At 49.3% G+C, this 18,810-nt stretch overlaps 1 protein-coding gene across 17 annotated transcripts in view; it reads right to left on the bottom strand.

The window, feature by feature from the left end:
- The window catches only part of MYCBP2 (MYC binding protein 2), a 481,356-nt gene that overhangs the window by 248,053 nt on the left and 214,493 nt on the right, over window positions 1–18,810 (bottom strand). For all 17 annotated transcript variants that reach the window (XM_075336774.1, XM_075336775.1, XM_075336778.1 and 14 more), the window contains 2 exons: window positions 16,378–16,512; window positions 5,363–5,446 (listed from right to left, as the gene is read on the bottom strand). In XM_075336774.1, the coding sequence (XP_075192889.1) occupies window positions 5,363–5,446; window positions 16,378–16,512 (219 nt within the window). The remainder of the gene's footprint in view (window positions 1–5,362; window positions 5,447–16,377; window positions 16,513–18,810) is intronic.

Genomic DNA, 18,810 nt, shown 5'->3' with positions numbered 1-18,810 from the left:
CATTGATTAAGAACACCCTCTTTATTGGAAAGTCTAGGATGACCGGAGACTCGCATAAATAAAATAGGAGTTCAACGGAATCTTTTTCTCTATCGTTTCATTGGGGGACACAGGACCATGGGTGTACGCTGCTGTGACTAGGAGGCTGACACTAAGTGAACAGAAAAACCGCTCCTCCCTAGCAGTGTACACCCTGAGCCGGAGGCGGATCTACGCCAGTTTTTTGCTTCGTGTCGTAGGAGGCTGAAGTAGGCCCATATTTTTTTCAATTTGGGCCAACCTCAGCCAATTGTCTTTTTCCGTTTTTTTCTTGCCTTTTCTACGGAGTCGCTCAGCCTTCTCATTTTTTCAATTTTTTTCTTACTATGCAGGGTTAAATTCTCTGCAACAGAGAGCACCCCTCGCCTGCTCCATACCTCCGGGTACCGTCCCCAGGGGTGCAGAGGCTCGAGAAGTCAGGCCCTCTCCCCCAACCATCCCTACAGTACGGTCCCAGGATTGCTTGGGGTCAAGTTCTCACGGGCACACTCCCCGTCCTCCCCTACGGTACCGTCCCAGGAGTGTTTCTGGGTGAGGCAGCAAGGGCTCACTGCAACTCCCAGGCCTTCCCGACCCCTACATCCTACCCCCCACGGTCGCACGCGCTTTTTCCCCGACTTCACGCCCCCTGCATACTCCTGCCCGGATACAACAACCTAGCCAGCCCCCGTGCACGCCCACTCCAGAACAAAAAAAAAAAAAACCTGGTGTTTTTTTTTCTTCAACGGCTCTCCTCTTCGGCGAGAAGCGGGCCTGTTACCAGCCAGCACCCCTGCTTCACTCCCAGTGCCGTCACCGCAGCTCTGAGACCTCTGCTGACCTGGGCAGGACACAGGACCTGGGTGAGCGCTGCTCCTGCATAGAAGTCAGTGTTTTCTCAACTTCTTTTTCTCTCTTTTTTCTCCTTTCTCCTGTCTCCTCCCTAGTGTCACTAGTAGAGTTTTTCCTGAGCACCCATGCCTAATTCTAAGTCATCCCGATCCAAACAGGCCCCATTTATAATGTATTTCGCATGCACATCCTGCAAGGCAAAATTCTCCCAAGGCCAGCCTACGCCCCTCTGCTCGGCTTGCGTCCCAGACCCACAGCCCACGCAGATCCCCTCAGACACCACCAGCACCGCCGTCGCTACTGCAACAGTGCATGACGCCCCGATCACCAATGTGCCCCCTCCCCCGGACTGGTTGACTTCCCTGTCCCAGTCGGTAGACTCACTTTCAAGGGCGTTGCTGACCATCGAGCAGGCGTTGCAATCTCTACCGACGTCCGGCCATGACCCTCAAGTTCAGCCGCCTCATGACGACAGTCAGTCTGATCCAGACCCTGCTACTGGAGCTCAGAAGCGGACCCGCCGAGTCTAGTCTTCAAATTCTTCCCAGAGGTCTCTCTCACCTCCGGGTCCCGATTACCGCTAATCTGCGGAACAGTCTAACCTCTCAGGAGAGGAGTCGGATGCAGCCTCGCTGCTGGATTCAGATCAGACAGCCGATATCAGGCGCATGGTGGATAGTCTGGTGGAAGCAGTAAATCAAACACTGAAGGTTCAGACGGACCCCGGTTCCACCCAGAGCTCACATGTCTCCTTCAAACGGGTTAAGCGTGCCCACAGGCAATTCTGTGACCATCCAGAATTTGCTGAGATACTACACAAGCACAGACAACAACCGGACAAGATGTTCACCAATGGTAAGTCGATTGATTTACACTACCCCTTCTCTGAGGAACCCAGGAAGGAATGGGCAGGCTCGCCTGTAGTCGACCCTCCTGTGTCCCGCCTGTCGTCCCACAGAGTACTCTCTCTCCCGAATGGGGCATCTCTCAGAGACGCCACGGATCTAAACATTGAAAGATACGCCCGTTTGGCCTTTGAGGCAGCGGGCGCGGTCCTTACCCCAACTTTCGCCGCCGTTTGGGTGCAAAAGCCATGGTGTCCTGGGCCGATACTCTCTGTAGGGGTCTTCGCGCTGGTTCTAGCGATCCAGAGTTCGTCAACATTTCAGCACAAATGGCTCTCGCGGGTGAGTACATAATCAATGCATCCCTGTCACCTGCCAACTGCGCAGCACAAGCAGCTAGCAACACGGTGGCCATCCGTTGTGCGATCTGGCTCAGAGCCTGGAATGAGGACGTGGCCTCTAAGAAATCGCTTACCGCCCTCCCGTTTGCAGGAGGTCGTCTGTTTGGGGACAGACTAGATAAGATTATCGCCGAGGCTACAGGAGGCAAGAGCACCTCTCTTCCACAGCTGAGACCTAGACGTATCCCGCGTCGCCAGCCAACCCCAAGGTTCCAGTCCTTTCGCAGCTTCAGTTCCCCAACACATCCTAAGAGAAACAGATCCCCGCAGAGAAACAGAAAGAATCCGTCTTTCAAAACAAACCCTTCCTGGCATTCTAGACCACGCCAGCCATCCAAGTCGACATCAAGATCACAGAGTTTCCCTGCTAAATGACTCGAGGTAGTCACACCCCAGTGCAGATCAGGTGGGTGACGCCTGTCTCGCTTCCAACACGTCTGGCTGCCTTGGATCACGGACGCCTGGGTCAGAGAAATTTTAAACTCAGGATAGGAAAATATAGTTCTCACGGCCCGCCGGATTACCTTCCTAGGCATGGAGTTCGATACCATCCAAGGGCGCGTGTTCCTCCCGCAGGAGAAAATTGTCTCCCTCCAAAGAGACCTCAAGATCCTCCGCCACTCGGGTGCGGTGTCCATACGTTTTGGCATGAGAGTCCTTGGTCGGATGGTGGCAGCAATAGAGGCGGTTCCGTTTGCTCGCTTCCACCTTCGTCCCCTTTAGCTAACCCTGCTGAACAAAATGGGACAAATCTCTATTTACCCTGGATCGCAGGATCCATCCGTCCTTCCGCTTCTGTGGTGGACCAGCGGCCCAAATCTATCCAGGGGAAGGTCATTCCTACCATTGCACTGGCAGACAGTCACCACCGATGCCAGTCTTCTGGGCTGGGGAGCGGTGTTTCAAAAATATACGGCTCACGGTCGGTGGTCCTTCCAGGAGAGCCGGCTCCCTATCAACATCTTGGAGTTCAGAGCCATCCTACGAGCCCTGCAGAAGTTCCAACGCTTCATAAAGGGATCTCCAATCAGGATCCAGTCGGACAACGCCACAGCGGTGGTGTACATCAACCACCAGGCCGGCACAATAAGTGTCATAGCGATGAGAGAGGTGAAGATCATCCAGTGGGCAGTGTTTCACCACTCCAGGATTTCTGCAGTACACATCCCCGGCGTAGAAAATTGGGCAGCCGACTTCCTCAGCAGGCAAGGTTTTCAAACAGATCTGCCACAGATGGGGGACTCCGGATGTGGACCTGATGGCCTCTCTGTTCAACAATCAAGTTCCACAGTTCATCTCCCGTTATCACGACCAGCGGGCGCTAGGAGTCGACGCTCTCATCATTCCGTGGAATAAGTTCAAGCTGCCATTCATCTTTCCACCGCTTCCACTGATCCCAAGAGTCCTCAAGAAAATCAAAGCAGAAGGCATCCCAGTGATTCTCGTAGCCCCTGAGTGGCCCAGGCGAGCGTGGTTCGCAGAACTCACGCAGCTCATCGCAGACACCCCATGGCGGCTCCAAGATTGTCCAAACCTGCTGTCTCAAGGTCCTCTCATCAAAATTCAGGGGTTCTCAATTTGACAGCATGGCTGTTGAATCCTGGGTACTAGCCCAGGCAGGCTTTGCTCCAAAGGTGATACAGACTATGGTCAGGGCCCGAAAGCCTTCTTCAATAATCTACTACCGCACTTGGAGGGCCTTCTTTCAATGGTGTGAGGCCAACGACAAATCATCTCCACTTGACTTGTCACTGCCAGTTTTACTGTCTTTTCTACAGTCAGGTTTAGATGCGGGTCTCTTGCTTGCAACCTTCAAAGGGCAGGTGTCGGCTCTCTCGGTCCTATTCCAGAAAAATTTAGCAACTTGTCCACAAGTCAAAACTTTCATCCAGGGAGTCGCCCATCTGACACTGCCATATCGTCCCCCACTAGAACCATGGGACCTCAATCTGGTGTTAGGGTCCCTCCAAGGAGCTCCGTTCGAACCATTAAAGGAATCTTTAGTTTCACACCTATCCTGGAAGGTGGCCTTTTTGGTGGCAGTCACTTCAATCAGGAGAACGTGAGAGCTGGCAGCCCTCTCATGCCGGTCGCCATTTCTAGTTTTCCACCAGGACAAAAGTTGTCCTGCACCTGTGTCCATCGTTCTTGCCAAAGGTAGTATCGCCTTTTCATTTGAACGAGGAGATCGTTCTTCCATCTTTCTGTCCGGCCCCCGCTCACATCTTGGAAAGGTCTCTGCACACATTTGACCTAGTGCGAGCTCTCAGTATTTACGTCTCGAGAACTGCGCCTTTCCGCAAGTCAGACAGTCTGTTCGTCCTGCCTACTGGTCCCAAGAGGGGCATGCCGACGTCCAAGGCCACGATTGCAAGATGGATCAGGTCGGCCATATCAGAAGCCTACAGGATTAGGGACAAGTCTCCTCTGAGGGGAGTAAAGGCACATTCCACCCGTGCAGTAGGGGCGTCTTGGGCAATCAGACATCAGGCGTCGGCCGAACAAGTCTGCAAAGCCGCCACATGGTCCAGCCTACATACCTTTGCCAGGTTTTACCAGGTGCACACCCAGGCGTCAGCGGATGCCTGCCTTGGGAGAAAAGTGTTGCAGGCGGCTGTTGCACACTTATAAAAAGGGTGGTGCACATTTGGACAGCGAATTCTCACAGAGGTTTTTAGTCTGGATCTGTGTGATTTGCTCCTTTACCCACCCAGGGCCTGCTTTTGGACGTACCATGGTCCTGTGTCCCCCAATGAAACGATAGAGAAAGAAGGATTTTTGTGTACTCACCGTAGAATCTCTTTCTCTGAGTCTTCATTGGGGGACACAGCACCCACCCTGTTTGGATATTGGGTTGTTCTTACTTTGCCGGATGATCCTTGTACACTGCTAGGGAGGAGCTAACTTTTTCTGTTTACTTAGTGTCAGCCTCCTAGTCACAGCAGCATACACTCATGGTCCCGTGTCCCCCAATGAAGACTCAAAGATTTTACGGCGAGTACACAAAAATCCTTCTTTTGCTCACAAACTACATATCATTCGCTGTTTTACATCTTACTGCCTGCTGACTGGAACTGCATTTTCCATGTGACATGTTCATTTTAAAGCATGATGTAAAAAACAGACTTTTCTATACAGCACAGGAGGTGGGGAGAGGAGACTGATTCAGCAATTGAGAAATATGACACTTTCTCCAAGATCATTTTCATACATCAGCTTTGAATACTGAGGAGCAGTGGTTCTTACCTATATAGTAACTGGGGTATTTGACCGGCATTGACATCGGTGCCATTATTTGACTTCTTAGAGCTTTTGAATTGGAAAACAACTCTGGAGAAACAAAACACAAACATCAGAACCTCATTCAATCGATAAAGAAAATAATATGTTATTGCATCACCGCTATATTTTACAATCAGCATAACAGATCTTGACAACTTAGCTTAAATAGCAAGCTATCAGAAAATTAACTATTGTTCAAGTCAGGTATTTGTGTTATATGGATTTCTTATGGCGGCAGTTTGTTTTTTATAAATATCAAGACCTTTATTACAGGGAATCTGTCACCAGGTTTTTGCTCCCCCATTTAAGAGCAGTATAATGTAGAGACAGAGACCCCGATTCCAGGGATGTGTCATTTACTGAGCTGTTTGCTGTCATTTTGATAAAATCCATGTTTTCTCTGCTGCAAATCTAGCAGTTACACAGAGCTCATGAATATGCTGGACTACCTTACAGCAAATCAAGTAGTCCTGTAATGATAATCTACTGCTGATTAAGCAGTGAATTTATCCCAACTACACCAAGCAGACCAGTAAGTGAAACACTGCTGGAATCAGGATCTCTGCCCATACGTTATGCTGCTCTCTTGGTTAGTGGCAAAAACAAGGTGACAGATTCCCTTTAAAAACTAAAAATTTACAATTATGCAATTTTCACAGTGCCTCCCCCCCATTCCACAAAGAAGGCAGAGGTTGTTTACGATCACCTCCTGTCTTCCAGAACAAGTGCAGTGAACACAGTATATCAAACACTGACATCACATCTTAATCCAGTGACCACAATCACTGGGTGTCGAGGGGAAGCAGAAGCTTCCATAAATCCCAAAAAAGAGAATTTTGTTTACTTACCGGAAATTCTTTTTCTTATAGTTCCGTATTGGGAGATCCAGACATTGGGTGTATAGCTTCTGCCTCCGGAGGACACACAAAGTACTACACTAAAAAGTGTAGCTCCTCCCTCTGAGCCTATACACCCCCTGGAGAACCAGATCTAGCCAGTTTAGTGCAAAAGCTGAAGGAGAATAGCCACCCACAAGTAAAAACAGAGCAAGAACCGGAACAACCGGAGACTCTGTCCACAACAACAGCCGGTGATAACACGCGGAACAAGAAACTGCCAACAGGCAACAGGGAGGGTGCTGGGTCTCCCAATACGGAACTATAAGAAAAAGAATTTACGGTAAGTAACAAAATTCTCTTTTTCTTTATCGTTCCTATGGGAGACCCAGACATTGGGACGTCTCAAAGCAGTCCATGGGTGGGAATAAACAGAAAAAAACTGAGAAGTAGGCAGAGCCTAACTTCACAAATGGGCGACAGCCGCCTGAAGGATGCGTCTGCCCAAGCTCACATCTGCCGAAGCATGAGCATGCACTTGGTAGTGCCTTGAAAAGGTATGCAGGCTAGTCCAAGTGGCAGCCTGACATACTTGCTGAGCCGTAGCCTGGTGCCTGAAAGCCCAAGAGGCACAGACAGCACTGGTCGAGTGTGCCTTGATCCCCGGCGGAGAAGGCACCTGAGAACACTGGTAGGCATCCGAAATGGTCGACCTAATCCAACGGGCTAAGGTCGGCTTAGAAGCAGAGAGGCCCTTACGCCGACCTGTGGTTAGCACAAAAAGAGAGGTGCACCGCCTAAGAGCAGCGGTGCGAGACACATAGATCCGGAGCGCCCGCACCAGATCCAGAGTATGCAACACTTTTTCAAAGCGATGAACAGGAGCCGGACAAAAGGAAGGCAGGGTAATGTCCTGGTTAAGGTGGAAAGGAGAAACCGCCTTAGGGAGAAAGTCCGGAGTCGGACGGAGAACCACCTTGTCTTGATGAAAAACCAAAAAAGGTGACTCCGAAGAGAGCGCAGCCAAATCAGAGACTCTCCTGAGGGAAATTATGGCCACTAGAAAGACCACTTTCTGTGGAAGACGAAACAAAGAAACCTCCCTAAGAGGCTCAAAGGGGGGTTTCTGCAAGGCCGTGAGGACCAAATTGAGGTCCCAGGGATCCAAGGGCCGCCGGTAAGGCGGAATGATGTGAGACGCGCCCTGCATGAAGGTGCGGACCTGAGCCAGCCGGGCGATACGCCGCTGGAACAGCACTGACAGAGCCGAGACTTGTCCCTTGAGGGAATTGAGGGACAGTCCTAGCTGCAGACCGGACTGTAGAAGGGACAGAAGGGTCGGCAAGGAAAAAGGCCAAGGAGCATAGCCGGAAGAGCGACACCAGGACAGGAAAATTTTCCAAGTCCTGTGATAGATTTTGGCCGAGGAAGACTTCCGGGCCTGAGTCATAGTGGAAATGACTTCAGGAGGAATACCAGAAGCCGTCAAGATCCAGGACTCAAGAGCCACGCCGTCAATCTGAGAGCTGCAGAATTCTGGCGGAAAAATGGACATTGTGAGAGAAGGTCTGGACGGTCCGGAAGATGCCACGGCACCTCTACGGACAGATGGAGCAGGTCTGGGTATCAAGCTCGCCTTGGCCAGTCCGGAGCAATAAGGATGACCCGACGGCCCTCCATTCTGATCTTGCGCAGGACTCTGGGCAAGAGAGCTAGAGGGGGAAACACGTAGGACAGACGAAACTGGGACCAGTCCTGAACCAGAGCGTCCGCTGCGAAGGTTTGAGGATCGTGGGAGCGAGCCACGTAAATCGGAACCTTGTTGTTGCGACGGGATTCCATTAGGTCCACGTCCGGAGTGCCCCACTTGCGGCAGATTGACAAACACTGCCGGATGCAGGGACCACTCGCCACTGTCCACGGTTTGACGGCTGAGATAATCTGCCTCCCAGTTTTCCACGCCTGGGATGTGGACTGCGGACATGGTGGACTTGGAGTCCTCCGTCCATTGAAGGATACGTTGTACCTCCAACATTGCCAGGCAGCTGCGTGTCCCGCCCTGGTGATTGATGTAGGCAACCGCTGTCGCGTTGTCTGACTGGACTCGAATGTGCTTGCCCGCCAATAGGTGGTGAAAAGCTAGGAGAGCCAGGAGCACGGCTCTGGTTTCCAGCACATTGATCGAGAGGGCTGACTCGGACGGAGTCCAAGTGCCCTGTGCTCGGTGGTGGAGACATACCGCTCCCCAGCCGGATAGACTGGCATCCGTGGTGAGGATCACCCAGGACTGAGCCAGGAAGGAGCGTCCCTGAGACAGAGAGAGGGGCCGAAGCCACCACTGAAGAGAGCTCCTGGTCTGTGGCGACAGAGCCACTAACCTGTGCAAGGAGGAAGGCCGCTTGTCCCAACAGCGGAGAATGTCCAGCTGCAGAGGACGCAGATGGAACTGGGCAAAGGGAACAGCCTCCATGGACGCCACCATTTGACCCAGCACCTGCATCAGGTGCCTGATGGAATAACGGCGGGGCTTCAGCAGAGAGCGCACCGCCAGTTGGAGGGACTGCTGTTTGATCAAGGGCAACTTCACAAGTGCCGGCAGAGTCTCGAACTGCATCCCTAGGTACGTGAGCCTCTGGGTCGGAGTCAGAGTGGATTTGGGCAGATTGACCAACCACCCGAATTGGGCTAGAGTGGCGAGAGTGAGCGAGACACTCCGCTGACAGTCTGCGCTGGATGAAGCCTTGACTAGAAGGTCGTCCAGGTAAGGAATCACTGCCAACCCCTGGAAGTGCAGAACCGCAATCACTGCTGCCATGACCTTGGTGAATACCCGAGGGGCCGTGGCTAACCCGAAGGGGAGAGCCACGAATTGGAAATGTTCCTCTCCGATTGCAAAACGTAGCCAACGCTGGTGAGAAACTGCAATTGGCACATGCAGATAGGCATCTCTGATGTCGATGGATGCCAGGAAATCCCCTTGGGTCATTGAGGCAATGACTGACCGCAGAGATTCCATGCGAAAATGCCGCACCTGAACATGCTTGTTGAGAAGCTTGAGATCCAGGATGGGCCGGAAGGAACCGTCCTTTTTGGGGACTAGGAAGAGATTTGAGTAGAAACCTCTGAACCGTTCCCGGGCGGGAACCGGTACAATTACTCCGTTGGCCTGCAAGGATGCCACGGCCTGAGAGAAGGCGGCGGCCTTGGAACAGGGGGGAGTTGACAGAAAAAAAATCTGTTTGGCGGGCTGGAAGAGAATTCTATCCTGTAGCCGTGGGAGATGACATCCCGCACCCACTGATCGGAAACGTGTTGAAACCACGCGTCGCCAAAGTGCGTGAGCCTGCCACCGACTAAGGACGTTGCTGGCGCGGACAGATAGTCAAGAGGAGGCTGCCTTAGTGGCAGCAGCTCCTGCGGTCTTCTGTGGACGCGCCTTTGTGCGCCAGTTGGATTTTTGGTCCTTGGCTGAGTTAGTGGACGAGGCCGAGGGCTTAGAGGACGACCAGTTGGAGGAACGAAAGGAACGAAACCTCGACTGGTTCCTACCCTGGACAGGTTTCCTGGTTTTGGTTTGTGGCATGGAAGTACTCTTCCCGCCAGTAGCTTCCTTAATAATTTCATCCAGTTGTTCACCGAATAGCCTGGACCCAGCAAAAGGGAGCCCAGCAAGGTACTTCTTTGAAGAAGCATCTGCCTTCCACTCTCAAAGTGCGGATAGCGAGGGAATTAGCCGAAGCCACCGCAGTGCGGTGAGAAGCCTCCAGCATGGCAGACATGGCATAGGATGAAAAAGCGGAAGCTTGGGAAGTTAAGGCAACCATTTCGGGCATAGATTCCCTGGCGAGGGAATGCATCTCCTCTAGAGAAGCAGAGATGGCTTTGAGAGCCCACACTGCTGCAAAAGATGGGGAGAACGAGGCCCCTGCCGCCTCATATACAGATTTGGCCAGAAGGTCAACCTGGCGGTCAGTGGAATCCTTAAGAGAGGTGCCATCAGCCACTGATACAACGGTCCGGGCTGAGAGTCTAGACACCGGGGGGTCTACCTTTGGTGAATGAGCCCACTCCTTGACCACCTCAGGTGGAAAGGGAAAACTGTCATCAGAACCACGCTTTGGGAAGCATTTGTCAGGACAGGCCCTAGGCTTGGTCACAGCGGCCTGAAAACTGGAATGGTTAAAGAACACACTCTTTTTCCTCTTAGGCAAGGTAAACTGGTGCTTTTCTGCCAGAGAGGGTTGCTCCTCTGATACTGGCGGATTGAGGTCCAGTACAGAATTAATGGACGCAATCAAATCACTAACATCTGAGTCACTTTCGGACAGATCAATGGGGCACATGGAGGTAGCCTCCGAGCCCCCTGTAAAGGCATCCTCCTCGTCCCGCGAGTCAGCTTCTGAAACAGAGCCGCGGGACGAGGAAGGGGAGGGAGCCCTACGTCTCCTCTTAGGAGGACGGGGTCTGGGACCAGATGAAGAATCCTCTGTGAGCTCCGCTGAGAGAGCCCTAGCAGCAGAGGCGCCCTGTGAAGGGGGCTGAAGCATGTTCAGCAAAGTCTGGGACAGCTGTCCCATGGAGTCGGCAAAAGACTGGGAGATTGACCTAGATAAGGATTCTACCCAAGCCGGTTCAGCCACAGGAGCCGGAGCAGCCGGAGAGACCACTGTGGGTGCGATTCCAGGCTGAGGCATTGTCAGGTTAGAGCAGGCATCACAATGTGGATATGTGCTCGGTTCAGGCAGCACGAGCTTACATGCAGTGCATACTGAATATAGCTTTGGAGCCTTGCTCCTCGTGTGAGACATGCTGCTGAAGTGGGGGCTCTTGCCAGAGTGACCCCCAGAGAGTATATACAGAGGCCCACAACCAGAGGTTGTGGCTTACCAGACCGCTGGAGCAGTGTTGTGTGCCCTCCAGATCCCGAAGCCCGGACCCCCAAGCACCTCAGCAGGGATGCTGCAGCCAGTGCTGATCGCAGAGAAAACGCTGATAAAATGGCACCGGAGCGAGGAGAAGGGGCGGGACCTGCTCTGAGAGCGGGATCTGGAGGGCCAAAGAGACTTACAGGGGAGGAGACTTGTACCCAGTGAGGAGTGTCCCTACCCTGTGCAGAACGGCCGCTGGGCGGAGCCGCACTGTCCCTCTGCATGAATGACATACGAGGGCAGTGAAACCGAAAGTAGGCCTCCGGCGAAGCCGGGGCCTAAATTTGAGCGGTGCGGCCGGCGCGCAGGCACCATCGGCGCGGTTCTCAGGCGACATCCAGAGAACCGGCCGGAAATGTCAGAAAACTCACTCAGCACACTCTCCCACCATAATAAAGTACAGGGACCCCCAGAATATAAACGTCTCAGGTACTTAGCTTGCTGAGACGCAGGGTTCCAAGTCCCTGGGGATGAGTGCTCCATCCAGCAGGATCCTGAAGGGCTGCGGATGGAGACCGGTCTCCTGCCAATCATGGAGAACCGTGCTGGCTCCCACTTCAAGCCAGAGACCGAGGGATGGTGAAGGAGCGCGGCATGTAAGGCTCCAGCCTTGGAATCAACCTTAACAGCACCGCCGACACAGTGGGGTGAGAAGGGACATGCCGGGAGTCCAGACTTGGACCCGCTTTTCTTCAAACGTTTTCCAAAAATGAAAAATCAGATGAGAATGCATGTGTGGATGTATGCCTCCTGAACACAAAGCAATGAACTGGCTAGATCTGGTTCTCCAGGGGGTGTATAGGCTCAGAGGGAGGAGCTACACTTTTTAGTGTAGTACTTTGTGTGTCCTCCGGAGGCAGAAGCTATACACCCAATGTCTGGGTCTCCCATAGGAACGATAAAGAAAAGTTCTATGGTTTTTATGACTGGAGATTAGGTCCCTTATATAATGCTCCTGTGCTGTAGCACAGTTATCCTAAGAAATACCCTCAGAATTGTTTCAGCTACAGTCTGACACCATTGTTAAAAACTAAAGATATTCACCAAATTACTTATTAAATTGTTTACTTCCCCCATCTCAAGCTTGTGATAGCACTGGAATGACGACAGAACTCCATGATAGCACTAATTTTAGAGTTTGAGGCCAACCTCCCCCTAAGCATTTATACTACATATAACATAGAACTAAAGTTCCTTTTAAGCCAAACCTTGCAAGGCCTTGACCCTCCCAATTGCATCCGTGAGACTTTGATGTTCACTTTTGTTCCTGTACCAAAATCATTATCTCCCTTTACCGAACACTCTTATTTCTTCATCTAGACTAGAGAATAGATCTTAAGGCCCAGTCACACACAACGACTTACCAGCGATCCCGACAACGATACTACCTGATAAGGATCGCTGGGAGGTCGCTGGTGAGATGTCACACAGTCAGACCTTACCAACGACTCAGTAATGATACAGCTCACAGTAGCGACCTGTATAACGATCTCTGCTGTCATGGGGACCCTGTCACACAGTGTCAAACATAGTGATAAATCCTGCCCAGCAGGACATCGCCTTTGATGAAAATGGTCCCGACCTTTGGCAACGACCGGCGATCTCACAGCAGGGGCCTGATCGCTGGTAGGTGTCACACATAACGAGATCGCTGTGACTCAGCAACGATCTCGTTAGCGATCTCGTTATGTGTGACGGGGCCTTTAGCTTAACTCAGTACATTCTAGTTATCTTGTTCTGTACTAATCCCAGAAATAGAAAAGTTAAAGCTTTGAAAAGTTTTATAAAGTTATTTATTAGGAAGTCTTTTATACTGTGGCTAGGGAATAAATGTTTTGCCTCGCTTTCACATCTAATAGAAAGGCAAACTGCATCCCTAGTTCAGACCATGCTGGTAAGGAAAACAGCTACTGCACTGAAGTGGGCTTTTCTTTCTACTGTAAAGCTGAAGAGGGAACCAGGGCTGGAGTAGTCTGTAGTAGACCTTATCCCCTTCACCACAGCAATTTTACATACCGTATATACTGGCGTATAAGACGACTTTTTATCCCCTTAAAATAATGGCTACAGTGGGGGGTCGTCTTATACGCCGGATATACGGGGGGGGGGGGGTGTGGGGTGTGTATGTACACTGCAGCGTCCATGGGAGGTGGGGGCAGCAGCTCTGGAGCACAGGGGAACGCAGCCTTTGATCTCCTGCACCCGCTCATATAATATGCACAGCCGCTGTCCATCTCCAATGGTGCTGAAATCGCACCGCAGTGAGGGGCTGGGGCAGCGGTGCATATTCTATGAGCCTGCGTCCCAGTGTGATCGCACATGTCCCCCATGTGTTAGATTTGGCCCCCAGGCTGCTGCTCATTCTAAAATAAAAAAAGCTTCACTTACCCCTGCAGCGTTTCTCCCCGTGTCCCTGCTTCCACTGTGATCAGGCAGGCAGAGATCTCAGCCTGCTGTGCCGATCACATGACCGCACTGAGAACCAGGAAGTGGAAGAACAGAAGCACGGAGGGAGACAGGAGATAAGGAAAGAGGGTTTTATTTTACTTTGGGCAGCAGCCTAGGGGCCATATCTGACACAGGGGGACTTGTGCGATCTATATAGGGGCCATGGGCAGCACTATGGGGGAGATATCTAACACAGGGGGACTTGTGCCCATTATGGGCCCCGGTGAGCTGCTTCTAACCCCCCAGATGTATGCCCTGCCAATCCCCCCCCCGCCGAGCCGCGGGTGCAGGCCCCACAGAGCAGCAGAGTTGTGTGTATTTGTCTGTATGTAGCAGAGTTGTATGTGTTTGTCTGTATGTAGCAGAGTTGTATGTGTTTGTCTGCATGTAGCAGAGTTCTATGTGTTTGTCTGCATGTAGCAGAGTTGTATGTGTTTGTCTGCATGTAGCAGAGTTCTATGTGTTTGTCTGCATGTAGCAGAGTTCTATGTGTTTGTCTGCATGTAGCAGAGTTGTGTGTGTTTGTCTGCATGTAGCAGAGTTGTATGTGTTTGTCTGTATGTAGCAGAGTTGTGTGTGTTTGTCTGCATGTAGCAGAGTTGTATGTGTTTGTCTGTATGTAGCAGAATTGTATGTAGCAGAGTTGTATGTGTTTGTCTGTATGTAGCAGAGTTGTATGTGTTTGTATGTAGCAGAGTTGTATGTGTTTGTATGTAGCAGAGTTGTGTGTGTTTGTCTGCATGTAGCAGAGTTGTATGTGTTTGTCTGTATGTAGCAGAATTGTATGTGTTTGTCTGTATGTAGCAGAGTTGTATGTCTTTGTCTGTATGTAGCAGAGTTGTATGTGTTTGTCTGTATGTAGCAGAGTTGTATGTGTTTGTCTGTATGTAGCAGAGTTGTGTGTGTGTGTGTTTGTCTGTATGTAGCAGAGTTGTGTGTGTTTGTCTGTATGTAGCAGAGTTGTGTGTGTTTGTCTGTATGTAGCAGAGTTGTGTGTGTTTGTCTGTATGTAGCAGAGTTGTGTGTGTTTGTCTGTATGTAGCAGAGTTGTGTGTGTTTGTCTGTTTGTAGCAGAGTTGTGTGTGTTTGTCTGTTTGTAGCAGAGTTGTGTGTGTCTGTTTGTAGCAGAGTGTAGTACCATTGTTTCAGTCCAGTTGTGGCTTTATACAGCAGGGAGGAGCATTCCTTGCTGTACTAAGTGAACATTGGAGCGATTGATCTGTCAATGGCCCTTTAAAAACATATTGTACGGCTCTCGCGGAATTAAAATTAACATGTTGCAATCAAAGCAGACTTTTTTTCATTTGGGAGCGGGGTAGTCTTATACAGTGAGTATATCCCAAATTCTATATTTTTAGGGCAGAAGTTGGGGGTCGTCTTATACGCCCAGTCGTCTTATACGCCGGCATATACGGTATTTATTTTTTTTCCTCCCTTTCTTCCAATTAAAATAGTGCTGGCGTCATCGTCAAAGCAGTGTGTTCAATAAAATGGCGCCGGAGATCACGGTAAGCACATGTGCGGACTCCTGCTCCATTACAATGAAGACCTGAGTACTATGGCAATGCACACACGCCAACAGCAATGGCAGAGCGATATTCAAATAAAGAAAAGGGGGAAGCCAGAGGAGGAGGAATAAACGCGAGGACCAGACCCATGAGAACCCACCCATGTTGCACACAAAGTGCAGTGCTTCTCTGCAACTTTGATTAAGGATATTTCATCAATAAAGCATAGAATCTTTCTACAACCAGTATGCCTGTGTCACACTGCCTTTCATATAGCAAAATCCTGCTGCTTGGTCCTCTAAGTGGTGAAAAAAAACCCAGAAACTTGTATTAAAAATCAGGTTTATTATACCATTTTAATGTTTATTATACCATCTTAAACTATTTTTGGGTAGATGCAATATTTTGATTTGTTATTGCATATTATTGCAATATTGTGGCGACCAAAAAAACAAAAAACAAAACAAAAAACACAAAAACTTTACCAATCAGATTAATTGTATATTTTAAAATCAGGCATTTCTGAATGGGAAGGGGGGGGTGGGATACCAAAATGTGCATTTTTTTTGTTTTATTTTCAATGGAGCAATATGGGGGTGATTTTTAAATTTTTCATATTTTTAAAAACTTTGTTTTCCACTTTATTTTACTAGTCCCCCTTCGGGGCTTTAAAGTCTGCACTGTCAGATCACTTCTGCTCTTCAGAACGGCTCTGTATAGCAGAAATGCTGTTCTCCTGTGAACGCCGGCACTCACAGGAACTATGTCATGACAGTAACAGGGGTCATCAGCTGACCCTTGGCTGCCATGGCAACCCATCGGCACCCTCTAATCACATCATGGGGCCGTAGATGGGGGCGAGAAATGACCCGCACCCTTGCCGAAATGCGTTAAATCCTGCTGTCAGAGATTGATAGCGGGATTTAACTAGTTAAAAGGTGCGGGTGGATGAGAGATTCATCTGAACCTGTTAGCTGCACGTGCCAGCTGATTAAATCAGCCGTCATGGAGGGAAAACATTCAGGCCCACTGAGCGAGCCTGCATTAAAGAGACAGACACAACCTATGACGTATCAGTATGTCATAGGTCGTGAAGGGGTTAGCCAAGGAGTTTACCTGCAAGTCACCAACCTAAACCTGAAAAAGCTGATGTCATCTAAGCTATTCAACATAAAAACACCAGTAAACTATACTTCTTATATCCAAAAGTGTTCTTACAGTTAGAGACCATTATCTAGGAGGATGAAACTAGGTATTACCCATCATCTGTTGTAATTGAAGCTTGTCCATGAGAGCCGCAGTCACTGCTAGGACCAGACACACGTGCCCATGCCACATACCACCAGCCAGCTTGTAAAAGGACGGGCTCATCAAACATCATAGCATATTTCTCTCTAGGGTGGAAGAAAAATAAATAAGAAGCAAGCGTCAAATAGTCTGCAATTTGTTAATTAGTTCTGACATGAATTCTTAATTAGCTTACATTCTGAACTAATGAAACATAACCAGCTGCTCACAGTAGAGGGTAACTTCCAGCCGATGCAATTGGTTTCTAAGCAGATACCAGGAAGTCATGCAACCGGTAGTATATGCTATCACTTTACGATTGGCAGGGGTCTGACCTCTAATTGTGAGAAAGAAGGGGGAAGTTCAGTTTTACACTGCATCCACGTCACTGTTTTACCCCTCCTCAGAGACATCCATTGTGCAGGGTACTGCAGAGTAGCCCTGACGTTCTCAGGATTGGTGAGAATCCCAAAGGCACAGCATACCAATACAGCACATGAGGAACATGAGGAAAAAATACTTCGACACCAATTGTCTATATACACTACTCCCAAGGATATTTGGCTTTCGGGTGTCCTCTAACCTTTTCAGGTGAGCTTAGTGTGACCTTCTGTAAACTCTTGAATGCACGTGTCCAACTGTTCAATATTTCAGTAATTTTTGCACAAGTTGCTGTTCTCTTACAAGGATCATAATGGCAAAATTCACAAGTGTTCAATCCATAAATCGCTCACTGCAGTTCAGGGTTCAATTACAATTTGGTATTTAAACACTCCTCCTCATCATGATGTTTACATTTTTATATCATGAGCCCATGATGACACCTAACAATTGATCAACAGTACCTCGCCATTGCGAGGCTTCCAGCAGGATGTTCTCACACAGAAGTGGCTACTGAGTTTAGAGTGGGTCATCAGCACCACAGTTTCATCAGCAGGAGGCAACAGAGATACAGAGAGACCGCAAGAGTCACAGAAAGGCCTAGAAGTTTATGTCCTTTGGCCACACCGATGACTGCTTCATTGTGGGAACTGGATGATGAATGCCACACAACTCCAGGCACTTGTAAGGGATGTAAGAGGCACCCAAGTGTCATGTCAGACCATTCAAAACAGTTTACGTGAGCATGGTCTGCGTGCTACAACACATGCCATGCAAGAATACCTGACCACACTAACAGGCACAGGCGTCATTGTCTTGCTGGACAGGGAATCAGTGGGCATCAGTGCTGTTCACTGATGAACATTGACTCATGCTGAGCAGAAAAGATGGCCACCAACGATGTTGGAGACATCAAGGAGAGCGCTATGCATCAGCCACTATTGTCACCAGACGAGCCTTTGTTCGTGGTGGTGTTAGTGTGGGCAGGTGTGTTTAATCAATCGAGAACTACCCTACACTTAGTGAATGGTATGTATGGGGACAAGCCCCTACAACTTGAATAAAATCATTAATCCAGTCATTGTGACTCTGCATTAACAAAACAGGTCTAAAATCTTCATGGACGAAAATGCTCCAGTTCATTGAGGTCCCATTAAAGTCCATAATTAAACAACGGCTGCTGGAGACTGGGGTCCCTCAAATGGAGTCACCCGAATCACATAAAAAAACCTATGGGATCAGCTGAGTCACAGTGTAGAGGCTGTTAACACTTTCCCTCAATGACCTGAGGGCCGCCCTTCAAGAAGAGTGGGATGCCATGCTTCAGCAGACAATAATAGACTTATGAACAGCATTGTTGTCAAGCTGTAATTGATGCTCAAGATCACATTACACGTTTTTGAGACATTGACTTTTTTGGGGGTGGTATACATATCACTGTTTGAGATGAGGAAATCACCATTGCATGCTTCTACTTAAATGCCCTACTTTCATGATAAAATATCACTATAGCGTGAAGATTTTATGTTTTCCATAAATTTCACCCAATAACCAAATATCCCTAACTTTTGGTGAGTGGAGCATGTAGATATTTTTTCTCATTTAAGAATTAATGAAATATCAAAGATAATTTCCTTTTTAGATGACTTGTTCAATTTATAGTCTCATCAGATTAAAAGAAAAAGGGAGTGAAAAACCACTTTCCTCTGTAAATTGTCACTGCTATTTGGTGCTACCACTGTGTTTTGTGGGATTTTCCATAATAATTCCAGACCTGATACATAGCAACAACTCAATCATACAGTGCTATTCTTGTGGTTAAAATGCGTCATATGAGCGCTAATTAATAGAAATCCTGTCACTAGCCTGCAATCCTAGCAGTTATCTATCTGGTAAGGTGGGATAAGAACACGGGATATAGCACCCAGTGCTTACTGCCTGCAGACAGGAGTTTCCAAAATTACAATGCTCTATGAGAAATTAGAAGAACCATACTTTAATTTGGGCCAGGTTAAAAAGGTTCT

Source organism: Anomaloglossus baeobatrachus, chromosome 2 (genome assembly GCF_048569485.1).
Source record: "Anomaloglossus baeobatrachus isolate aAnoBae1 chromosome 2, aAnoBae1.hap1, whole genome shotgun sequence".
NCBI lineage: Eukaryota > Metazoa > Chordata > Amphibia > Anura > Aromobatidae > Anomaloglossus > Anomaloglossus baeobatrachus.
The sequence above is the reverse complement of the archived record's forward strand: the minus strand, read 5'-3'. Positions and strand labels throughout refer to the sequence as shown.